Here is a 26,364-nt window from a genome sequence, read left to right as displayed (position 1 = left end):
GTACAACAAAGATAAGGATGAGGACCAATATATATATATATTTTTTTTTTTAACAAAGAAACAAACAGAGCAAAAGTGACCAAAGTTCACTATCTAAACACTGCTTACCTAGCTAACTAAAAATACCAATACACAAAGCAAGTCACAGAGACAACAATTAAGGTTCACAGGGAGGTAGGGAGGGATGGGGAGAGGTGCTGCTTGAAGAGGTGTGTCTTCAGCTTGCGCTTGAAGGTGGGGAGAGACTCTTCAGTTCTGACCTCAACGGGGAGTTCGTTCCACCACCGTGGAGCCAGAACAGACAGTAGTCGTGAGCGTGAGGTGGAGGTTCAGAGAGGGGGAGGTGCCAAGCGGCCTGTGGAGGCTGAACGAAGAGGTCTGGCAGGGGTGTAGGGTCTGATGATTGTTTGTAGATAAGCTGGGGAAGACCCCTTAACTGCTTGGAAGGCTAGCACCAATGAGGGAATTGCAGTAGTCCAGGTGGGATAGAACCATCGCTTGGACCAGGAGCTGGGTCGAGTAGGGGGTGAGAAAGGGGCAGATTCTCCGTATGTTGTATAGGAAGAACCTGCAAGACCGGGTCACCGCCGCAATGTTATCGGAAAGGGAAAGTCTGCTGTCCATCACCACGCCGAGGTTTCTTGCACTGGGTGACGGCGTGAGTGTGGTATCCCCGAGGGAAATGGAGAGATCCAGATGAGGAGAGGTATGAGCAGGGATGAGTATCATTTCAGTCTTGCCTGGGTTGAGCTTTAGATTGTGGTTGTTCATCCAGCTCTGGATTTCCCTCAGGCAAGCAGAGATACGGGCTGAAACCTGCGTATCAGACAGCGGGAACGAGACCAAGAGTTGGGTATCGTCCGCGTAGCAGTGGTAGGATAGCCCATGTGCAGTGATCACGGGGCCAAGGGAGCGAGTGTAAAGAGAAAAAAGAAGCGGGCCTAGGACTGAGCCCTGGGGAACTCCTGTGGCGAGGGGCCGAGGTGTCGATACCGAACCAGCCCAGGCAACCTGGAAGGAGCGACCAGAGAGGTAGGACTCAATCCAGTCCAGGGCTGTGCCACAGATGCCCGTTGCTGACAGGGCAGACAGGAGGATGGAGTGATCCACAGTGTCGAAGGCAGCAGAGAGATCTAGGAGAATGAGGACAGAGGAGAGGGAGGCTGCTCGTGCGGCATGGAGTGACTCACTGACGGAGAGGAGCGCAGTCTCTGTCGAGTGGCCCGATCTGAAGCCAGACTGATGGGGGTCTAGCAGGTTGTTGTTAGAAAAGAAAGAAGAAAGTTGAGTAGAAGCGGCTCGTTCTATAGTTTTAGAAAGGAATGGAAGAAGAGATACCGGGCGGTAGTTCAGGATGATGGAGGGATCCAGAGTAGGCTTTTTTAGCAGCGGAGTGATGTGGGCCCTCTTGGAGGATGCCGGAAAACAGCCGGAAGACAGGGAGGAGTTGACAAGGGAGGTGACAAATGGGAGAATGTCAGGTGTGATAGTTTGGAGAAGAGAAGGGGGGATAGGGTCAAGGGCACAGGTTGTAGGGCGGTGGCAGAGCAGGAGTTGAGAAACATCAGAGTCTGTAAGGGGGGAGAAAGTGGAAAAGGAAGGGATGGGCCTAGAGGGGGGGAAGGGCACAGTGAGGGCATGAGCAGCATGTCTATGTATTATTATGACTGTTCATTCATAAAAAGCAATAAATCCTCATGTAAATACAGAGCACTGAGTTGGGCTAAGAACATTGGTAAGAGCTGAATAACACTGAGTCCTACCTGAGCAGATCACTCCAGCATCCATTCCATGATTACAGTTATGTTTACCCCATCCTGCTGACCCACACTGCTTCAGTGAGGATTCTGATCCACTGCAGGACACATCATCCATCCATATTCTCCCAGACCCTGGTCCAAAGTGAGCGCCTCCACGTGCATCTACAGCATCTCCACAGCCCAGCTGTCTGCACACCACTCCAGCATCACTCATGTCCCAGTCATAACCACACACTGTCCCCCACTCTCCCCGATGGTAAACCTCCACTCTCCCAGCACAGGGGCTGCCACCATTCACCAGCCTCACATCCTCCCTGCCTGAGAGAGAGAAAGAGAGAGAGAGGGAGAGAGAGAGAGAGGGAGAGGGAGTGAGAAAGAGGGGGAGAGAGAGGGAGAGATTTTCAGAAAACTGTGTGCAAATGTATATGTGATCGGAAACAAACTAACAACTTTCAATACACTTCATGAAACACATCTAGACGCAGCTTTTGTTTGTATCCACCTGTGTATGATGATAAATAAGTTATCGGAAATCAATGGCGCATGCACAAAATTTGGGATTAGCATGAATTGACACCACTAAAACACCACATATGGAATTTTGGCTTTTTAAAGAGATGGTCGAAAAAAGAAAAAAGCTTCTTTGAAGCGGAGATTGAAGTTCTGTTAATGGAAGTACAACAAGCCAAAAACATACACCAATCACCGAACATTAAAGTCACCTGCTTTTATTAAATCACAATTAAAAATGCTTTAAACTGTATAAACTTGTCTGTAAACACTTAATAGAGCATTTGTTTTTGTTATTTAAAGATCTTGGTAGGTACTGGTGTCCATGATCCCGTCTATCTTAACAAGTGCTCCAGGATCTGTAGAATTTTTATTTTGTAATAAAATATAAATTACTGGAATAATAAAATAACAAAACACTTTAAAACGGCGCTCTTTCATTTCATTGCCCAATACGAACAGTTGAGACTCATGAAGTTTTCGGCTCCTATGAAAAAACTGACATCTGAAAACTTGCAGAAATGCATTTCTGATGGATTTACGGTGAATTTTGTTCGGCTCACGTCTGACAAATGAGGCCCAAGGACTCAGAACCCCAATCTTTAAAGGTGTAGATAAATTCACACCTACACACCCTAATTGATTAACATAACCAAGATAAAAACACGCACTCTCTCCCTCTCCCCCCCCCCCCCTCTCTCTGTCTCTCTCTCTCCCTCTCTCTCTCTCTCTCCCCCCTCTCTCTCCCTCTCTCTCCCTCTCTCCCTCCGTCTCTCTCTGTCTCTGTCTCTCTGCATGCTGGGAGTTGGGTGTGGTGCAGGGAGTTGGGTGTGCTGCATGCTGGGAGTTGGGTGTGCTGCATGCTGGGAGTTGGGTGTGGTGCATGCTGGGAGTTGGGTGTGCTGCATGCTGGGAGTTGGGTGTGGTGCATGCTGGGAGTTGGGTGTGCTGCATGCTGGGAGTTGGGTGTGGTGAGTGTATGCCTGAGTGAGTGGCCTGACCACGACTTGGTAAGCAGCTTTGCTAAACCTTTTCCTATATTCTGCACTTGTGGAATTTAAAAATAATAAAACCATTGCACTCTTATATTTCTCTGCTGTACTGCTGTTCAATCACTCTTAAAAGCAATAGGGATGTTTTAACAAGGCCGTGGGCCAGTTTAGCTGGCTGACAGGCAGTGGCGCTGGGGGGTGGGCAGTTCACGCTGCTGCATGGCCTTACAGCCGCCCGACCGTACCTTGCTCAGTGGAAGAGTGTGTGCTGGCTGTGGCGGAGGTGGTTGGACATGATTGCATCAAATCCTCATCAAAGACGCATAAAGGCATTGTGCTGTTCTTTTACAGCATTGATCAAGTAAATGCCATGGTAGAACATGGAATAGTAATTAAATAAACTTTCACTGTGGTACTCCCTCTCGTTAACCCAGCGAGAAGGATCACATTATCGAACATGCCGCCTATGGTAACAAAGGAAATGTTAACACAAGCTTTGTTGCGGCATGGAAAAATAGTTATGCCGATTAAAACATTGTTTGGTGGGTTTCAATCCCCTCTCTTAAGACATGTCATGTCTTTGAGAAGACAGGTGTACGTGATTCTAAACAGTGACACAGATCATTTGGTCATGTATTTTAATTTTAGAATCGGCAATTGTGATTATACTGTGTATGCCACCTCTGACAGTTTAAAGTGTTTTATATGTAAAGAGGAAGGTCAAATAGGCCGGCCTGTCCCATTAAGGAACGAACAAATAATAATAAAAATAATATAGCAAAATACACATGAAATGCTGTTTAGAACAGCATTTCATGTGTATTTTGCCAGTTCTGGATGTGATGCTTTGACTTATGGTAGAACCTATGCACTTGTAAGTCGCTTTGGATTAAAAGTGTCTGCCAAATGACAAAAATGTAAATGTAAGGGTAGAGGCCCGTCTTAAGAAGTGGAGATGGTCGCTGCCACAGATGCCACAGGACGGACGCTGATAATCAACAACCTGGTGGCGGCAGCACGAGGGCACCGGCTGGCTTGCTTGGACCTTCCTCCTGGGTTCCTAGCAAGGTACGGGCAGTGATCCTGGATTTCTTTTGGGACAACTTACACTGGATCCCCCAGAGTGTCCTGTACCTGCCAAAGAGGAGGGGGGGCAAGGCCTAGTGCACCTGGGAAGCAGGGGGGCTGCTTTCAGGGTACAGTTCATCCAGAGACTCTAGGGCCCGGACAACATAGTCTGGAGACCCTTAGCCTGTACCATACTGAGGAAGGCATGGGGGTTGGGCATGTTCTTCCTCATGAACTGCAATGGACTTAAACTGAATGGACTACCCAAATTTTACAATGGATTATAGCGTGCATGGGGACTTCTGATGCACCAAAGGATGGGGCCAGTTACATCCGCTTTCTGGCTCCTAGAAGAACCGGTGGTGTTTGGATCCCGACTAGACGTGAGCTGTGCGGCTGTCCCACGGCTGATAGAGTTACTCTGCGCATCAAAGACCACCAAGTTGCGACAGGTAAGAGATTGAGCCGGACTAGAATTGGACAAAGTAGAGAGCATTGGAGCATGCCTGAGAATCAGGTCAGCAAGGTATGCCACCACAGTCCTGAAGGGATGGAGGAAAGCATTGGCTGAAGAAAAAAAAACTACTTTGAAGAAACTCCTGCAAACACAGTCCTTCACATCATAGAGGATCCATTCCCTGGACTATTTGTTTCTCCTAAGCTCACAGGGCCTGATTTTCAGGTCCTTTAAGAGAGAAATAGGAGGGATAGGGTGGTCCTAGAGGAGGCTCAAGGGAAGGTGCTTTACACAATGGCTGTTAAAGCAATACAGCAAAACAACTCTCTGATAGATCTCTCTCTCTCTCTCTCTCTCTCTCTCCCTCCCTCTATCTCCCTCTTTCTCTCTTTTTTCAGATTATCAAACTTATTAAGCTTGTTTTGCATTTTGTCTGAACTCATTTTTAAATATGGTGGGTCATCTTTACTTCTTGTTACACAAGAAAAATTCTGCAGGTCCTGGAGCCTCTGTTAAGATAGATGTCATTGTGAAAACCAGTACGTACCAAGATATTAAAATAACTAAACAATGAACCCACCCCCCCTCTCTCCCAATGAGCTGACTAGACTTCCAATAAAACTTTTGAATCTGTGTGGGTTTCCTCCCCCCATACAAAGACAAATGATCTCTGAAACTATCACAATTCACTGCAGAGAGGACTCTTACCAGAACACTCAAGGCCCACATTGTTTCCATGGGAGCAGGATTGATTCTGTGAGGGTTTTCTTGGGCAGAAGTAAATCTGAGATTCGTTGCCTCTACACTGAATCTCCTCTGCCCACACCTGGCCCTCGCCCTGGCCGAATGCAGCTGCCCCACGCAGCTCTTTAGGAGCCCCACAGCCCAGCTCCCTGCACACAACCTCTGCGTCCTGCTGGTCAAAGTCAGCATCACACACCGTGCCCCAGGAGCTCCCATGATGCACCTCTACTCTCCCAGAGCACAGGTCAGTCCCGCCCACCAGCCTGACAATTTGAGGAGCTGGAGCTAAAGAAGGAATAAAGAGAGAATCATCAGCAATGACCGGCACCTTATTCCAGAGACAACATTCAGCACAACTGTCTGAACACAGGCATGCACAGCTATTATACATGGAGTACAGCAGTGTGAGATGAGCCAATCACATGTATACTGCACTGTGAGATGAGCCAATCACATGTATACTGCAATGTGAGATGAGCCAATCACATGTATACTGCAATGTGAGATGAGCCAATCACCTGTAAATTACAGATAGACTTAAAAAAAACATAATAGTTATGGAAAAAGACCATGAGAAACATAAATATGAGATTCTGTAACTGTAAATTCTGGATTGGTTCAGTAAGTGTAACAATGCACACACTTACCAGCCCAGCATTCAGTTACCATTCTAAACAAACATGAGCAGCATGTCTATGTATTATTATGACTGTGCATTCATAAAAAGCAATATAACCTCATGTAAATACAGAGGGCTGAGTTGGGTTAAGAACATTGGTAAGAGCTGAATAACACTGGGTCCTACCTGAGCAGTTCACTCCAGCATCCTTTCCATGATCACAGTCATGTATACCCCATCCTAGTGACCCACACTGCTTCAGTGAGGATTCTGATCCACTGCAGGACACATAAGCCATCCATATTCGCCCAGACCCTGGTCCAAAGTGACCCTCTCTTAGTGCATCTAGAGCATCTCCACAGCCCAGCTGTCTGCACACCACCCCAGCATCACTCATGTCCCAGTCATGACCACACACTGTCCCCCACTCTCCCCGATGGTAAACCTCCACTCTCCCAGCACAGGGGCTGCCACCATTCACCAGCCTCACATCCTCCCTGCCTGAGAGAGAGAGAGAGGGAGAGATTTTCAGAAATTCCTGTTCAAATATATATGTGATCGAAAACAAACTAACAACTTTCAATACACTTCATGAAACACGGCTAGACACAGCTTTTGTTTGTATCCATGTGTGTCGATAAATACCAAGTAATCGTAAATCAGGCGCATGCACAAAATTTGGGATTAGCATAAATTGACACCCCTAAAACACCATATATGGAATTTCGGCTTTTTAAAGAGATGGTCGAAAAAAGAAAAAAGCTTCTCTGAAGCGGAGATTGAAGTTCTGTTAATGGTACAAGCCAACAAGTACAACAAGCCAAAAACATACACCAATCACCGAACATTAAAGTCACCTGCTTTAATTGAATCACAATTAAAAATGCTTTAAACTGTATAAACTTGTCTATAAACATAATAGTTTTAATTTAATTATATTAATAATGCATTTGTTTTTGTTATTTAAAGATCTTGGTTGGTACTGGTGTTCATGATCCCGTCTGTCTTAACAAGTGCTCCAGGATCCGTAGAATTTTTATTTTGTAATAAAATATTAATTACTGGAATAATAAAATAACAAAACATACTTTAGAAAGGTGCTCTTTCATTTCAGTGCCCAATACGAACAGCTGAGACTCATGAAGTTCGTTCCTCCTACGATAAAACTGACATCTGAAAACTTAGATAAATGATTTGTGGAAATGCATTTCTGATGGATTCAAGGACTCATAACCCCAATCTTTAAAGGTGGAGATAAATTCATACCTACACACCCTAATTGATAAACATAACCCAGATAAAAACACGTACTCTCTCCCTCTCCCCCCCTCTCTCTCTCTCTCTCTCTTTGTCTTTGTCTCTCTGCATGCTGGGAGTTGGGTGTGCTGCATGCTGGGAGTTGGGTGTGCTGCATGCTGGGAGTTGGGTGTGCTGCATGCTGGGAGTTGGGTGTGCTGCATGCTGGGAGTTGGGTGTGGTGAGTGTATGCCTGAGTGAGTGGCCTGACCATGACTTGCTAAGCAGCTGCTAAACCTTTTCCTATATTCTGCACTTGTGGAATTTAAAAATAATAAAACCATTGCACTCTTATATTTCTCTGCTGTACTGCTGTTCAATCACTCTTAAAAGCAATAGGGATGTTTTAACAAGGCCGTGGGCCAGTTTAGCTGGCTGACAGGCAGTGGCGCTGGGGGGTGGGCAGTTTACGCTGCTGCATGGCCTTACAGCCGCCCGACCGTACCTTGCTCAGTGGAAGAGTGTATGCTAGCTGTGGTGGAGGTGGTTGGACATGATTGCATTAAATCCTCATCAAAGACGCATAAAGGCATTGTGCTGTTCTTTTACAGCATTGATAAAGTAAATGCCGTGGTAGAACATGGAATATTAATTAAATAAACTTTCACTGTGGTACTCCCTCTCGTTAACCCAGCGAGAAGGATCACATTATCGAACATGCCGCCTATGGTAACAAAGGAAATGTTAACACAAGCTTTGTTGCGGCATGGAAAAATAGTTATGCCGATTAAAACATTGTTTGGTGGGTTTCAATCCCCTCTCTTAAGACTTGTCATATCTTTGAGAAGACGGGTGTACATGATTCTAAACAATGACACATCATTTGGCCAGAATTTTAGAATAGACATTGTGATTATTCTGTGTACGCCACCTCTGACAGTTTAAAGTGTTTTATATGTAAAGAGGAAGGTCAAATAGGCCGGCCTGTCCCAATAAGGAACGAACAAGTAATATAGAATCGACTACGGAAACGCCTGGGCCCACAGACTTAGAAGTCTCGACATCAGGCGCTGTGGGGAATAGTGGGGGAAATTGGACAAGTTTTGGAAATTGGGAAGGGGAGTAGCGAACAGTCTAACGATAATGCGTCTAAGAAGATGAGATGGAGGAAGAGGCGGTGAATGAACAGGCACATACTGGGGGCTTGTTGACAGATAATACTGTTATAAATCAAGTGGATGATGGCGGGGCTATAATGGATAATGTCAGTTTTAAAGTACCGCCATGAAACGGAAGCATAAGCGTACAAGCAGGATTTGGAAGTTGTGCTTAATGACAGCCTAAATAAGGGACTACTACCACTGAGTTGTAGGAGAGCAGTTATAACACTACTTCCCAAAAAAGGAAACCCAAAAGAAGTCAAAACCTGTGGCATTACTCTGCACAGATTACAACCTCCTCTCTAAGACCTTAGCTAACAGGTTGAGAGAAGTGATGAGGCAGGTTATTGGGGCAGGTTTTGGGGCAGACCAGACATATTGCGTGCCTGGCAGGACAATTACAGATAATGTCATTTTAATTAGAGATTTTTTTACAACCTGTGGACAGTCAAAAATTGACAGTGGTCTTATTTCTTTAGACCAGGAGAAGGCATTTGATAGAGTTAAACCTATTCATGGAGCACCCTTAAAGCCTTTGGTTTTAATCATGATTTTATTGACAAGATTAAGGTGCTGTATCAGAACATTGAGTTGGGGTGATTGAACCCCTGCTGAACAAGATAAGGCCGCAGGTTAAAGGTTTTAATATTCCACTTTGCACAGCCCATATGCAGATGATGTGGCTGTCATTGTAACAAATCAGAGAGATGTTGATGTGCTGGACAGAACTGTTAACAGCTTCAAGATAATCTAATTAGCCAAAACAAATTGTGGAAAGAGTGAAGCGGTGCTAGTGGGGGAATGGAGAGGAGGGCCGCCTACTGTGCCAGGGGGCCTCCAGTGGAAACGTGCTGGGCTGAAATACCTGGGCACCTTCTTGGGCGATGATGCCTTCACTAAACAGAACTGGGAAGGTGTGCTGGAAACGGTAGAGGCCCGTCTTAAGAAGTGGAGATGGTCGCTGCCACAGATGCCACAGGACGGACGCTGATAATCAACAACCTGGTGGCGGCAGCACTAGGGCACCGGCTGGCTTGCTTGGACCCTCCTCCTGGGTTCATAGCAAGGTATGGGCAGTGATCGTGGATTTCTTTTGGGACAACTTACACTGGATCCCCCAGAGTGTCCTGTACCTGCCAAAGGAGGAGGGGGGGCAAGGCCTAGTGCACCTGGGCAGCAGGGGGGCTGCTTTCAGGGTACAGTTCATCCAGAGACTGCTTTATGGCCCGGACGACATAGTCAGGAGACCCTAAGCCTGTACCATACTGAGGAAGGCATTGGGGTTGGGCATGCTCATGAACTGCAATGGGCTTAAGCTGAATGGACTACCCAAATTTTACAATGGATTATCGCGTGCATGGGGACTTCTGATGCACCAAAGGATGGGGCCAGTTACATCCGCTTTCTGGTTCCTGGAAGAACCGGTGGTGTTTGGATCCCGACTAGGCTGATAGAGTTACTCTGCGCATCAAAGACCACCAAGGTTCGACAGGTAAGAGATTGAGCCGGACTAGAATTGGACAAAGTAGAGAGCATTGGAGCTTGCCTGAGAATCAGGTCAGCAAGGTATGCCACCACAGTCCTGAAGGGATGGAGGAAAGCATTGGCTGAAGAAGAAAAACTACTTTGAAGAAACTCTCCTGCAAACACAGCCCTTCACGTTATAGGGGATCCATTCCTGGACTATTCGTTTCTCCCAAGCTCACAGGGCCTGATTTTCAGGTCCTTTAATAGAGAAATAGGAGGGATAGGGTGGTCCTAGAGGGGGATCAAGGGAAGGTGCTTTACACAATGGCTGTTAAAGCAATACAGCAAAACAACTCTCTGATAGATACCCCACGGAGGGCTAATTTAGGGTTGAAATCTTAATTGATAAACATAACCAAGATAAAAACATGCACTCTCTCCCTCTCTCTCTCTCTCTCTCTCTCTCTCTTTCTGTCTCTCTCTCCCTCTTTCTCTCTTTTTTCAGATTATCAAGCTTACTAAGCTTGTTTAGCATTTAGTAATAAAATATTTTTCTGTAATATTATTATATTTTTGACATTTTCGAAGGAAGTGTCTCTCCGTTTCAACCTGTCTTACACTGACCACATATTCTCTGATTATTTGGTAGCCAGGACGTTTTATGCCTACCCTTTTCTATGGCAAGGTTGTGGTCATTGAGTCTGTACTTGGTAAGGAGTCATCTCTGCTTCATATCTCAGGCAGTCGGAAGACAGTTTGTCTGAACTCATTTTTAAATATGACGGTTGCTGCAAAAGAGCATGTGTTCTCAGTCAACCTACCCTGTATAAATAAAGGTCAATAATAATAAAATGATCACTGAAACTATCACAATGCACTCCAGAGAGGACTCTTACCAGAACACACCAGGCCCACATCGTTTCCATGGGAGCAGGGTTGATTCTGTGAGGGTGTTGTGGGGCAGAAGTAAATGTGAGATTCGTTGCCTCTACACTGAATCTCCTCTGCCCACACCTGGCCCTCGCCCTGGCCGAATGCAGCTGCCCCACGCAGCTCTTTAGGAGCCCCACAGCCCAGCTCCCTGCACACAACCTCTGCGTCCCGCTGGTCAAAGTCAGCATCACACACCGTGCCCCAGGAGCTCCCATGATGCACCTCTACTCTCCCAGAGCACAGGTCAGTCCCGCCCACCAGCCTGACCTCTGCAGTTGAACAGGGAATAAAGAGAGAATCATCAGAATGACTGGCACCTTATTCCAGAGCCAATATTCAGCACAGCTATCTGAACACAGGCCTGCACAGCTATTATACATGGAGTACAGCAGTGCGAGATGAGCCAATCACATGTATACTGCAATGTGAGATGAGCCAATCACATGTATACTGCAATGTGAGATGAGCCAATCACATGTATACTGCAATGTGACATGAGCCAATCACATGAATACTGCAATGTGAGATGAGCCAATCACATGTATACTGCAATGTGAGATGAGCCAATCACATGTATACTGCAGTGTGGGATGAGCCAATCACCTGTAATTTACTGACAGACTTAAAAAAACATTCTAATAGTTATGGAAAAAGACCATGAGAAACATACATATGAGATTCTGTAACTGTGTAAATTCTGGTTTGGTTCAGTATGTGTAACAATGCACACACTTACCAGCCCAGCATTCAGTTACCATTCTGAACAAACATGAGCAGCATGTCTATGTATTATTATGACTGTGCATTCATAAAAAGCAGTATATCCTCATGTAAATACAGAGGGCTGAGTTGGGTTAAGAACATTGGTAAGAGCTGAATTACACGGAGTCCTACCTGAGCAGATCACTCCAGCGTCCTCTTCAGGATAACAGTTATGTTCACCCCATCCTGCTGACCTACACTGCTTCAGTGAGGATTCTGATCCACTGCAGGACACATCATCCATCCATATTGTCCCAGACCCTGGTCCAAAGTGAGCACCTCCTAGTGCATCTACAGCAACTCCACAGCCCAGCTGTCTGCACACCACCCCAGCATCACTCCTGTCCCAGTAAGCATCACACACTGTCCCCCACTCTCCTTCATGGTAAACCTCCACTCTCCCAGCACAGGGGCTGCCACCATTCACCAGCCTCACTTCCTCCCTGCCTGAGAGAGAGAGAGAGAGAGAGAGAGAGAGAGATTTTCGGAAATCCGTGTGCAAATATATACGTGATCGGAAATAAACTAACAACTTTCAATACACTTCATGAAACACGGCTAGACACAGCTTTTGTTTGTATCCACGTGTGTATGTCGATAAATACCAAGTAATTGTAAATCAAAGGCGTATGCACAAAATTTGTGATTAGCATAAATTGACATCCCTCAGACTATCGGCAGTTGGTTTCTCTCTTCTAGATGGAGAAAGTTGGGGATATGTTTGTTAAATGTATTAAAATATTTTTCTCTAATATTATTATATTTTTGACATTTTAGAAGGAAGTGCATCTCCGTTTCAACCTCACCTGTCTTACACTGACCACATATTCTCTGATTATTTGGTAGCCAGGACGTTTTATGCCTACCCTTTTCTATGGCTAGGATGTGGTCACTGAGTCTGTACTTGGTCAGGAGTCATCTCTGCTTCATATCTCAGACAGTCAGAAGACAGTTTGTCAGTTTGACAGTTTGTCTGAACTCATTTTTAAATATGGTGGGTCATTTTTATTTCTTGTTAAATATGAAAAATTCTGCAGGTCCTGGAGCCTCTGTTAAGATAGATGTCATTGTGAACACCAGTACGTACCAAGATATTAAAATAAATAAACAATGAGCCCCCCCCCCCTCTCTCTCTCCCAATGAGCTTACAAGACTTCCAATGAAACTTTTGAATCTGTGTGGGTTTCCTCTGGGTATCTGGGTTCCTCCCCCCACACAAAGACATGCAGGTTAGGCTACTCGATGGCATTAACAGGGCGTTGCTGCAAAAGAGCATGTGTTCTCAGTCAACCTACCCTGTATAAATAAAGGTCAATAATAATAAAATGATCACTGAAACTATCACAATGCACTGAAGAGAGGTCTCTTACCAGAACACACCAGGCCCACATCGTTTCCATGGGAGCAGGGTTGATTCTGTGAGGGTGCTGTGGGGCAGAAGTTAATCTGAGATTCGTTGCCTCTACACTGAATCTCCTCTGCCCACACCTGGCCCTCGCCCTGGCCGAATGCAGCTGCCCCGTGCAGCTCTTTAGGAGCCCCACAGCCCAGCTCCCTGCACACAACCTTGCGTCCTGCTGGTCAAAGTCAGCATCACACACCGTGCCCCAGGAGCTCCCATGATGCACCTCTACCCTCCCAGAGCACAGGTCAGTCCCGCCCACCAGTCTGACCTCTGCAGTTGAACAGAGAATAAAGAGAGAATCATCAGCAATGACCGGCACCTTATTCCAGAGACAACATTCAGCACAGCTGTCTGAACACAGGCCTGCACAGCTATTATGCATGGAGTACAGCAGTGTGAGATGAGCCAATCACATGTATACTGCAATGTGAGATGAGCCAATCACATGTATACTGCAGTGTGAGATGAGCCAATCACATGTATACTGCAATGTGAGATGAGCCAATCACATGTATACTGCAATGTGACATGAGCCAATCACATGTATACTGCAATGTGAGATGAGCCAATCACTTGCTTGTAAATTACAGACAGACTTAAAAAACATTCTAATAGTTTTGGAAAAAGACCATGAGAAACATAAATATGAGATTCTGTAACAGTGTAAATTCTGGATTGGTTCAGTACATTTACATTTACATTTTTGTCATTTGGCAGACGCTTTTAACCCAAAGCGACTTACAAGTGCATAGGTTCTACCATAAATCAAAGCATCACATCCAGAACTAGCAAAATGCACATGAAATGCTGTTCTAAACAGTCGTCATCATAAGTGCAAATGTTTTTTTTTGTTTTTTTTGGGGGGGGGGGGGGGGGGGGATAGGGATACCAGAAAGGAGGGGCAGGGGAAATCAGGAGGGAGGACTAAGGTAGAGTTTGATAAGGTGGGTTGTGAGTCTGCGTCGAAATAGGGGGAGGCATTCTGCTGTTCTGACAGTGGTAGGCAAGTCATTCCACCACTGAGGAACCAGAACGGAAAACAGGCGTGAACGTGCGGCTCGACAGCCAGGTGCTCGTAGAGAGGGAACCATAAGGCGACCAGAGCTGGCAGACCAGAGTGGTCTAGCTGGGGTGTAGGGAGTGATCAAGGATTGTATGTAAGGTGGGGCAGTCCCCTTTGCAGCCTGAAATGCCAACGCTAGGGCCTTGAAACCGATGCGTGCGGCAATAGGAAGACAGTGGAGGCCAATGAGAAGCGGGGTGACATGAGGCGACCTGGGCTGACTGGTGATCAGGCAGGCTGCAGCATTCTGGACCAGCTGGAGGGACTTGATGGCACAAGCTGGGAGACCGGAGTAAGTGTAACAATGCACACACTCACCAGCCCAGCATTCAGTTACCATTCTGAACAAACATGAGCAGCATGTCTATGTATTATTATGACTGTGCATTCATAAAAAACATTATATCCTCATGTAAATACAGAGGGCTGAGTTGGGTTAAGAACATTGGTAAGAGCTGAATAACACTGAGTCCTACCTGAGCAGATCACTCCAGCGTCCTTTCCATGATTACAGTAATGTTTACCCCATCCTCGTGACCCACACTGCTTCAGTGAGGATTCTGATCCACTGCAGGTCACACGATCCATCCATATTCTCCCAGACCCTGGTCCAAAGTGAGCCCCTCCTAGTGCATCTACAGCATCTCCACAGCCCAGCTGTCTGCACACCACCCCAGCATCACTCCTGTACCAGTAAGCATCACACACTGTCCCCCACTCTCCATCATGGTAAACCTCCACTCTCCCAGCACAGGGGCTGCCACCATTCACCAGCCTCACATCCTCCCTGCCTGAGAGAGAGAGAGAGAGAGAGAGAGAGAGAGAGAAAGAGAGAGACAGAGAGAGAGGGAGAGATTTTCCGAAATCCGTGTGCAAATATATACGTGATCGGAAACAAACTAACAACTTTCAATACACTTCATGAAACACGGCTAGACACAGCATTTGTTTGTATCCACGTGTGTATGTCAATAAATACCAAGTAATCGTAAATCAAAGGCGTGTGCACAAAATTTGTGATAAGCATAAATTGACATCCCTCAGACTATCGGCAGTTGGTTTCTCTCTTCTAGATGGAGAAAGTTGGGGATATGTTTTTTAAATGTATTAAAATATTTTTCTCTAATATTATTATATTTTTGACATTTGAGAAGGAAGGAAGTGCATCTCCGTTTCAACCTCACCTACCCTTTTCTATGGCTAGGTTGTGGTCACTGAGTCTGTACTTGGTAAGGAGTCATCTCTGCTTCATATCTCAGACAGTCAGAAGATATCCAGCCAATTTGTATTCTCGTTTTAGGGCCAGGTAGCAAATAAGCTTGTCTTGTGTTTTGGTCTGGTTGTTCCAATGCTCCAGATAAATGGTTTTATTTTGTTTAGCAATTTGGTTAATTCTGATTTGTGTTTGTGAAGCAGTGCTGGTCTGAGAGATGTTCTTGTTAGATGAGATGATTAGTTAGTCTCAGTACCAGCTGACTTAGTGACTCTTTTCAGGGTTCAGCTCTTGGCTTTGAAATGCAATGCAACTGCAGTGTTGTTTTGGGACTTCAGATGCATCCAGAATTTGAGTGACCATTTTTTCAGCCCTTCATGCATTGTTTGGTGTTTTTTGTTGGATGTTCAGAATTGTTTTGCTGAATTCTGCATGTAGGTCTTCAATTGGATGCTTTTCCCATCTAATGTAGTCATGTTGACCCCATACTTCACTTCCATACAAAGCAATTGGCAGGATTACAAGATTCAGATTGGAATGTCAATTTGCAATAATGTTTTTGTGATTGCATAGAAGGCTCTGCAGGCCTTTTCTTTCAATAAATTCACTGCCAGACCAAAGTTTCAGAGGCACTCATTTTCAGCCCCAGGTCATTTTAGTGTTCTAGGGCAGTGTTTTCTAGACTGAACGTGTGTCTGCTTCCCTGAGATCTAGCCTTTTTTTGGAAAATCATTATTTTAGATTTTTTATGGTTTACTGTCAGGACCCAGTTGTGGAAGTACTGCGGCGTCCTGTTCCCTGGTGGTGGCGTGGTGGTCCTCTGATGGCGTGAGGGCTGGGTGCTGCTCCTCTCAGGTCCTCTGCAAACATCCAGACGCTGCTCCGGTCCAGGTGCACATGGTCATATAGGTGCTCCGGGGTCAGAGTGGGGTGATGTGTGACTTTAACTCCCGTCAGTGTAGCGCAGTCTGTGTTGATGGCTCGGTTTATGTTATTGATTAGTTCAGAAGGGACGTCCTTTCGAGGCAGTAAAGTGGAGATGGTGATTTTGGCTCTGGGGAACTCCCTGCGTGCTTTTTGGGCCACCTTTGTCACTGCCTGTGGAACCCTCTCTCCCTGAGTACACAAGTCATTTGTACCCGTGTGTATGATGATGTTATCTGGTTCGCCTAGTTCGGAACGACAAAGGAGTTTGTGTGCCGTGTCAGTAGTGGGACACCAGAATTGTCCTACCCTGTGTGTGGGGAACATCTGTCTGTGCTGCAGGAACTTGCCATTAGAGTCGATGAGTTTGGTGGTTTTCGGGGGCAGTGGTGGGGGCTGGTTCCCTGCAGTAGGCTGTGAGCAGGGGGGGTAGGTGCTGGGTGTAGCTCTGTCGGGCTGGGGTCCTGAGGGGGGTGGTGCTGGGCTTGAGTCAGTTGTGAGTCTGAATGCTGTTGGTCTCTGACAGTTTATTCTCTCTCATTTCAGACGCAAGCGCGAGGGTTAAATCTGCAGTTAACAGTCTTTCCACTTTTTTAAATGGGCCCTGTATTCACTGGTACTCTCACCTTCCATTTGGTTTTCAGTATGAAATTTGCACCCTTTCACAATAAAATTTGTTTCAGGAACATAAAACCCCATTACTTCTTTATAGTTTTCCCGCTTGGCTTAACAGGTACACACAAGTCCATGAGAACTGCCCCACAAGAGTCAGAAAAACACATTTATTTTTGTCGTCTTCCGTCAGACCATTTGCCTGAAAACACTGTTCCAGCCTGTCCTCATCAGCTCCAAAGGTTTCTTCCCCTTCCTCAAAGTGAAAATCGTCAGACTTTCCGAAAGTCGCCATTTTGTCTTTCTTTTTACTCACTAAGTTAGCCAGCCATCTTGTGCTCGTATTATTTAAGAAATCCCATCCTCGTTGTCAGTTCTTTTGTCTACCCAACAGAGAAAGTATAAATAATGGAGAACAGAGGCTTCGCTTAGAAGTTCAAAAACATATGGCCATTTCATTAATCCCTAGATTAATCATGGAGGATTTAAATAGTTTGAGTTTGATAGTGCAAGTTTAACAGGCAGTTCTCTGGATGTACATAAGGACAATCTCACTGATATTTATTTGACCATTGAACATAAAGGTCATGGTGGAAACCAATGACATTGTAAGAAGATCATTTCAACATATTCAGTTTTAACCCTTAATATACCACAATAAGGAAAGAACTGGGGAAATTATCAAATCAAAAACAAAGAGACACAAAAAATATTGATTCACGCCTTGATTCCTGTGAGACTCTCAAATACTATAAACGTATGCTCAGAACCATAAATTCACAACACACTCACATGCAACTGACATTAATAGAGGAGTCCATAAACACAAACTGAATTTAAAAATCTCAAAGAAACAAAGTAGAATTGGCTATACAAAATGGACTAGCCATGGCAACACTTTGTGTGCAAACATAACACCAGGTATACAATCAGAGAAAACCCACGCAAAATAAAATGAAATGGGAATTTATATTTTGTAATAAAATATTAATTACTGGAATAATAAAATAACAAAACACACTTTAGAATGGCGCTTTTTCATTTTCATTTCAGGTATCTACATACCTTAATTGATAAACATAACCAAGATAAAAACACAAACTCACTACAGTATTACTACTGCAATTATTGCAAATGGCAGGAAAGTGGAAGATGCCCTAATGACATGTAGCAGGGTAAAGACTGGAAAAGTGATGATTTCCACAGAAGAGGCATCTTCTGCACACAGCCGTGATCCCCAGCAGATGGGGAAGGACAGTTCCTCTAGAGACACACAACTCCCATGTTAAATTTTAATACGAGACTGTCATTTTATGAGATTAGACAGGAAGTCTGACTTTGGGTGAACGTTGCTTCAGTGCTTTTGAAGTTAACATTTCCACAGGTGTTACCACTGATGTGCCAAATAATCTTTTCATAAGATTAATACATTTTTAATCGCTGTCCGCAGGAGATGAGTACATTTCAATAAGTGTATAAAATTAAATAAAGTGTATTAATTAATAAATGTAATTAATGTGTAATCAAATGTATCGCTGTGAAGAGAGTGGGTCACATTTCCGTTCAGTTCAAACATGCCAGAGGCTTCAGACTTTCACAAACTTAAAACACTAAACAGCAGCTTGCAACTACACACAGTAAGAAAATAATACCATCTTATTACAATTCTTACACTAAACTGCAGGTTGTATTTTTCAGAGAGCAAGCTGGCCCTAGACTTTAAGGGAAAATCAGATGCCAACTTAAGTAGACCTGAAGAATTATAGAAACACCATTTTGACTTTATATACGTACACTAAAACACGAACACAATACCAATACCAAACAAATAGCTTTCTCCTGGCACAATTTTTTCAATTTATACATTTACAACCAGTGAATAAAATACAGAAACAGTTTAGAATATATATTTATAACATAATATTTATAAATAATAATGAAATCTTAATGAAGCATGCAGAGAAATGTCCCTCCAGTAATCTGTGGTGTTTAGAGGCTGCCTGTAACCCTGCTCTTACTGGAGAGCCCTTTGACCAGGAGACCCTCTGACCATTTGGCCCTGGCCCCCAGTCTCTGACCCTGACTGGGTGTGGAGAAGCAGGAGAGGAGGATGAAGCTGGTACTCACTGGCTGTGGAGAGCAGGAGGAGGGAGGAGAGAGAGAGGAACAGCAGACATCTCTCCATCTTCAGCGCAGACAAGCGTACCCTTCCACAGAGCAGAGTGCTCACACCTGCACCTCTGAGCTCTGAGTGAGACTGAGCTCTGTGCATATGGACCCTGCCCCCCAGAGACAGCACACTCTCTCCTCCACCAATCACATTCACCACTGCCTTATTAGAACACGGCACCAGCACCACAAACACACGTAATGACAAATCAGCACCCGCCATTTACATTTTCTCCATATATACCAACTCTGCGTCACTGCAGTCAGCCAGGACTCCTCCCACCAGCAGGAGGCCCCGCCCCTGTGACTCACTGCACGGTCAGACACGGAAGAAGAAAGCGGATCATTTCCAAAAAGTTTTCGTACCGTCTGAAGCCCTATGGTAGTGTCAATCCATCGCTTCCTAAGAGCTGTGAAATTCAACATAGATAGATGGCAACTGACCTTCAGGTAATGGGCACAAAAAAATTAAAATAAATGATAATGATAAACAATAAAAATGATAAACGGTTTTATTACAGATTTGCCAGGAACAGGATGCAAGTGCATGTTGTCCCCACAGACGGGGGGGGGGGAAGATGGTGGGCGGCCATAAAGAAACCTAGGATCATGGATTAAATGTTTAAAGATCATGGATTAACAGTTGCAGAGATTGGATTGGAATTATGACTGGAAGAGAGTGCTATGGTCAACCTTTTGGCCAAACACTCCATCAACATGGTGCCATAAGAGGAATGCATAGAGAGAACCAACTGACAGACACCTACTGGAGACTTCTCAACGAGTCAATGGAGGCTTTTATTCAACCCCTGATTCATCTGTTCGGTCTGACCGTCTGAGGCTCCCTCCCACTTGCACTACGGAAAATCACCTCACTGTCCACCTTCAAATCCAAGCTCAAAACTCACCTTTTCACTCTTGCTTTTCCTCCCTACTCCTAACTGACCCCTCCATCTCACTCTCGCCATGTACCATCCTATTGTTGTTTGTTGTTTTATATACTTTATTTTATTGTCTACATTTTTGTATAGTGTCTTTTAAGTGTACAGTGTCTGTCCCTATATGTTGTTTTATGACTGCCACTTGCCACTACTATACAGTGTCCTTGGGTGACGTGAAAGGCGCTTTAAATAAAATGTATTATTATTATTATTATTTTATCCAACCCCTGATTCATCTGTTCGGTCTGACCGTTGGTTTGGGGATGAAAGCCGGAGGATGACCGGGCCTTGGCTCCCATCAGGGCACAGAATGCCGGGCAGGAAAAGCGAGGTCCCCTGTGGGACATGGCTTCCAGAGGAGGGCGTGGAGGCAGAAACATGCAGGAACAGGAGCTCCCTTTCCCTGGATGACGGAAGCATGGGAAGGGCCATGAGGTGGAGGACTTGGAGAAACGGTCCACAACGGTCAGGATCACGGTCATGCCTTTAGAGACAGGAAGGCCAGAATCCAGAGCCATGAGTGACCAAGGACATTTGAGAATTGTGCTACATTTATTCTCTTTTTTAACACTTGGTGATGCTACATGTGAGAACATTGAGCAATGTGTACAATGTGTGCCCCTTTTGAACGACTGGCACCCCATACTCACACTCACACCCCTGTGCCAAGCACAGGAAAAAACAAACTGCTATAAAATGCCATCTGATTAGCTCGAGAGGAAAAACGTAGATGAATAAACCTGATATGACACCAGAGAAGCTGCAGCTGGGCTTGTGGTCAGGGGCTGGAAGTGGGTTTGAGAGCTTCACACAGTAAAACGCTTCACTCCGCAGCTCTTCAAGTTGGAGTACTTAAACGGTAAACATTTGGCATTTACATAGCGCCTTTATCCAAAGCGCTGGACAACTGATGCTTTTCATTCACCCAGTCATACACATGACAATTGGCTGCCGTGCAAGGCACCAACCAGCTTGTCAGGAGCAATTTGGGGGTTAGGTGTCCTGCTCAGGGACACTTTGACACACCCAGGACGGGATCAAAGCGGCAACCCTCCGACTGCCACACAACTGCGCTTACCACCTGAGCCAATGAGACAACTGCTCTGACCACCTGAGCCAATGAGACAACTGCTCTGACCACCTGAGCCAATGAGACAACTGCTCTGACCACCTGAGCCAAGGAGACAACTGCTCTGACCACCTGAGTCAATGAGACAACTGCTCTGACCACCTGGGCCAATGAGACAACTGCTCTGACCACCTGAGCCAATGAGACAACTGCTCTGATCACCTGAGCCAATGAGCCAATGAAAGCAGTCTGAAGGCCTATGCAGCAAAATCTTGATATCTAATATAAAACTAAAATCTTCAATAACAAAAACATTAACTTATTGTTTATTTCAGACAAAATGGTCATTTTTTCATGATTAAAAAAAAACTAATTTCAGCTTACATATAATAGGAGATGAAATAGTCAGCAAAGCAGTAATGAGAATTTAAATGAAGAAAAAAGACTATTATAATGAGCACAGATGATCTTTATTCTGTTATACTGTATATGTATACTTTAATAATGTATATATAAAAATGGGAAAACTATATACTTTTATTTCAGTACATTTAGTCATGTTTCAAGTTGCTCCGTAGTTCATCTAAATGAGGGGTGTCAAGCTGAATTATGAGCTTTAACTTGAATAAACCACAGGTGCCGAGAACAAGCCCAAAAACAGCACACTGCGGCCCTCCAGGACTGGAGTTAAACCCGCAGACACTGCGGCCCTCCAGGACTGGAGTTAAACCCGCAGACACTGCGGCCCTCCAGGACTGGAGTTAAACCCGCAGACACTGCGGCCCTCCAGGACTGGAGTTAATCCTGCAGACACTGCGGCCCTCCAGGACTGGAGTTAAACCTGCAGACACTGCGGCCCTCCAAGACTGGAGTTAAACCCACAGACACTGCGGCCCTCCAGGACTGGAGTTTGACATGGGTGCTATAAATGACATCAGAGACTACACCTCAGGTAACATACTCAGTTCTGAGTAAATATTTCAGTCAGCAGTATTTCAGTGGCTCCACCTCTCAAACGGCGGCCTGACGGCGGGCAGCTCCCCCCCCCCGATGCTGCAGCTCCTCTCAGCCACCGCCAGGCACACGGGGGGGTCCTGCCATCCGCTCTGACAGAGGCATCCACCCTCACAAGGGAGCGTTTGTTGGGGCCTGGCGAGGCGGCGAGCAGCAGGGAATCGGTCTTTGAGGCACGGAATGCAGAACTGGCCGTAGAGCTCCAGAGGAAGGGACTCTTGCTGGAGGTAAGTGAGGGGAGGGGTACGGTCACAGAGCTGTAGCTTCTTATCAATCTTCAATAAAAGCTGGCTTCAGCCGTTTACGGCAGTCAGGTTCCAGCCACTCCATACCACTTTCACCTCCGGCTCCCCTTCGGGGATCAGCAGACCTAAGAACTGGACGCCTGACCGGTGAAATTCACTTTTACTTATTCACCAATAATCTGTTCTCCAGGAGCCAGTGTAGGACCTGACGGACGTGGTGAAAATGTTCCTCGTGGGACTGAGAGATATCGTCCAGGTAGACATATGTAACCTAGGTTAATATCACCTTAAGCAAGTAATAAAAGTGCCATTTTACTTTGTGTACTGTTCCTTTAAAAAGTGCAGCGGTAATAGCCAATCAGCGTAACTATAGCACCGTTTTCTAGAAAGATTGATTAATAGATGATAAGACCAGCAGCCGGAAAGTTACAGCGAGTGAGAAAAAGAAGCAAGTAGAATATATACCCTTATTTTCCCAATTTGGTGTTCACCTTCTATTTACCTTGCTGGTTTATGTTATTTTTATTTGAGTTTGAACAAGGATTTGGTGAATTAAAACGATTAAATTAGCGTAAATTAGCATGCTACCTTTATTTTGTAAGTTATTTTAACCGGCATGGTTGAGTTAGCCTTGTTAGTAAAGTGACGTGAATGGCGCCGCCATTTTAAAGTGCGGTTTCGATTAGTTTAACAATTAACCTGTATTTAGTTGCTAGTCTTCCTCGAGTACTTCAGTTCTGTTACGAAATATGTCAGACTAAAATGTTTGTACGTAGATTTGACTGTTGTACAACAGGCCAGGTTTGGCCAGTGCTGAGGATCGCTTGGTGTTTGCACACCGAAGCTGGAAAAACAAGATGGCGAGCCACCCATAGGAGGAATTGCGTTGGATAGACGCCTGTTTCTGCAGACCGACCTACACTCCGAAGATAAGGACATTGACTCATGCACCTGGATCGTGGTAGGACGGAACCTTCCGTATTTTGTTTCAAACCGCAGTGGAATTTAATCGGACTTGTAAAGGATTCAACAAAGGGATTGATTATGTGATAGGTTAAAATGATGATATACTTATGGTCTGATAAGTGTGAAAAGATTGTAATGTCATGGTCTGTACTAAGATTAGAATGCTGTTATGAGGTTTAAGAAAAGATCATATGGTCATGGGAAATAATTCATAAGATGTGTTTTAAAATGGGTTAAAAACAGTAAAAACTCATGGTATGATTACAAAGGGTTAAAACACTAAAAAGTCTCTTTAATCCATTGTTTATTTCATTCTTCATGGTTAAAAAGTTAAGATGTAACCGTATTATCAGTGATCGACAATGTGGTCTTGATCCGTTAGTTTGAGACCGGATTACTCTAGCCTCCACCTACATACTAGGGGATTCGCGGTATTTTCTTCATTACAGTAAAACATTACTGAAGGAAACACCACTCTTATTTCTCCCCTTATTCAGGTGTGTTGATGATATTTCACTGTTAACTGTGTCATGATAATTATTCTAACGCGTTGAGAATGTTTTTGAGTGTTTATGTACGAATTCTGAGTAAGTAAAGGAAAGTTTGGCAAAGTATGGTAACGAGTGTCTAGCTTCGCTCGCTAATTTAGCTAGTTAGCTAAACAAGATGCCCACTGAAATTAGCTACGTTTATATCGTTGTAATGTTAAATTGCCTACACATGCTGGCTAGGTTGACTTATTTCACAGACTGTTCAGTACATGGAAAATACAGGGTTTTAGGTAACATTTCCGAATGTTTCCGCTTTTATGCCAGTCGAGCAAGCTGTTTGGTAAAAGAATCTGCAGTAACCCATCTAGCCAAGCAACGACTAGCGCGTGCTGCTATAACAACAGTAACGTTAAAGTGACCTTTTTTATGTGAGTAAAACTCCCACTTTGTTAGAAAAGTTTCAACCCGTAGCTGGACCGCATGTATATGTTATTTTGTGAACACGTATGTGCACGGTAGCAATGTAACGTTATTTGTAATCGAGTTTAACAGTGAAATGCGTTTTCTTTTGGAAAAGGAAATGTTTATTTTTGGTTAAAAGAACAACGGAACAGAAAACATTCCTAGCTTGAGTTCAAATGACAGATTGTTTACCAGTGATAGTGAAATTGGATGAGTTATGTCTCTAAGAAATATATTTTTGTTGTGATTAAGAGAATATGTATTGTATGCAACCGCATCTGAATTGAAATGTAAATGTTATTTTGTAATTGAATGTATACATGTCTGTGATTACAGTAAAACATTACTGAAGGAAACACCACTGTTATCACTCGTGATTATTTATCCCCTTATTCAGGGGCGTAACAATTACACTCGGTTTGAAAATTGAGTTTATTGAACATGTATAAATATATATGGAATTTTGAGTTTGTGTAATTTATTTTCCCATTTATTTTGTACCAAATTGGTAATGTAAAAAAAGGGGTTGTGTCTCTGTACATTCTTAACTTAGCTTATGTACTGGTTAAGTGAACAAATGAGAAAGTAGAAGATTTTTTTTTGCCTAAATCTTCTGCTTATGATGCTGGACACCTCTGGTAAAATCGCCTACATCCTCAATTGAACAGATCATGTGATTTTCCCCAGTTTAAATTATGAATTAATATCATATATTCAAAGTTCTTTGTGTTTTCTGAAAAATCTGAGAAAATTACTGTCCGTTCCACTCCAGTGGTGCACCGATCCCAGATCCCGGATTGTGCCACCACACACAAACGCACACACACATACAGCCGCACACACACACATACTCGCACACACTCGCACACCCACATGTACACACACATACTCACACACACAAACCCACATGCACACACGCATGCAGCCACACACACACACACACACTCGCACACCCACATGTACACACAAACTTACACACACAGACACACACTCACACTCGCAGCTCAAAGTTCAGGGGGGGGGGGGGGAGCAGCTCACAGAGTTTGGGGGGGGGGGGGGGGGGGGGTGTTTGTGGGAATCAGCATCTCAGAGTTCAGGGGGGGGTGTTTGTGGGAATCAGCAGCTCAGAGTTTGGGGGGGGGGGTGTTTGTGGGAATCAGCAGCTCAGAGTTCAGGGGGGGTGTTTGTGGGAATCAGCATCTCAGAGTTCAGGGGGGGGTGTTTGTGGGAATCAGCAGCTCAGAGTTCGGGGGGGGGGTGTTTGTGGGAATCAGCAGCTCAGAGTTTGGGGGGGGGGGGGTGTTTGTGGGAATCAGCAGCTCAGAGTTCAGGGGGGGTGTTTGTGGGAATCAGCAGCTCAGAGTTCAGGGGGGGGTGTTTGTGGGAATCAGCAGCTCAGAGTTCAGGGGGGGGTGTTTGTGGGAATCAGCAGCTCAGAGTTCAGGGGGGGTGTTTGTGGGAATCAGCAGCTCAGAGTTCAGGGGGGGTGTTTGTGGGAATCAGCAGCTCAGAGTTCAGGGGGGGGTGTTTGTGGGAATCAGCAGCTCAGAGTTCAGGGGGGGTGTTTGTGGGAATCAGCAGCTCAGAGTTCAGGGGGGGTGTTTGTGGGAATCAGCAGCTCAGAGTTCAGGGGGGGTGTTTGTGGGAATCAGCAGCTCAGAGTTCAGGGGGGGTGTTTGTGGGAATCAGCAGCTCAGAGTTCAGGGGGGGTGTTTGTGGGAATCAGCAGCTCAGAGTTCAGGGGGGGTGTTTGTGGGAATCGGCAGCTCAGAGTTCAGGGGGGGTGTTTGTGGGAATCAGCAGCTCAGAGTTCAGGGGGGGTGTTTGTGGGAATCAGCAGCTCAGAGTTCAGGGGGGGTGTTTGGGAATCAGCAGCTCACAGGTGGTACTGCTGGGATTTCTCCCCCACAGGGATGGGTGAGGCGGGCCACATTGGTTTCTGGATTTCAGACCAACTTCTGCCCTGAATGAATGAATTAGCCCAATCATTTACATGACCTGTCATTTACAGCCGCAGTCCCTGATGTAAACGGCTGCTGTTAAATATTCTTGTCTTGTATCATTGTATTAGGGTGTAATTAG

The 26,364-nt window shown here is 45.0% G+C and overlaps 2 protein-coding genes across 2 annotated transcripts in view; both read right to left on the bottom strand.

The window, feature by feature from the left end:
* Positions 1-11,958, bottom strand: part of LOC133137742 (deleted in malignant brain tumors 1 protein-like) — a 74,558-nt gene extending 62,600 nt beyond the window's left edge. The window contains exons 1-5 of the mRNA XM_061256071.1: positions 11,841-11,958; positions 10,910-11,215; positions 6,337-6,651; positions 5,496-5,816; positions 1,764-2,078 (exon numbers count right to left, since the gene is read on the bottom strand). Of these exons, the coding sequence (XP_061112055.1) occupies positions 1,764-2,078; positions 5,496-5,816; positions 6,337-6,651; positions 10,910-11,215; positions 11,841-11,952 (1,369 nt within the window). The 5' untranslated portion in view covers positions 11,953-11,958. The remainder of the gene's footprint in view (positions 1-1,763; positions 2,079-5,495; positions 5,817-6,336; positions 6,652-10,909; positions 11,216-11,840) is intronic.
* A 10,141-nt stretch (positions 11,959-22,099) lies between these two features.
* Positions 22,100-26,364, bottom strand: part of LOC133137741 (scavenger receptor cysteine-rich type 1 protein M130-like) — a 56,934-nt gene continuing 52,669 nt past the window's right edge. The window contains exons 17-18 of the mRNA XM_061256070.1: positions 22,451-22,503; positions 22,100-22,339 (exon numbers count right to left, since the gene is read on the bottom strand). Of these exons, the coding sequence (XP_061112054.1) occupies positions 22,100-22,339; positions 22,451-22,503 (293 nt within the window). The remainder of the gene's footprint in view (positions 22,340-22,450; positions 22,504-26,364) is intronic.

The sequence above is a fragment of the Conger conger genome, chromosome 9 (genome assembly GCF_963514075.1).
Source record: "Conger conger chromosome 9, fConCon1.1, whole genome shotgun sequence".
Classification (NCBI taxonomy): domain Eukaryota; kingdom Metazoa; phylum Chordata; class Actinopteri; order Anguilliformes; family Congridae; genus Conger; species Conger conger.
This window is presented reverse-complemented; position numbering and strand designations above follow the sequence as displayed.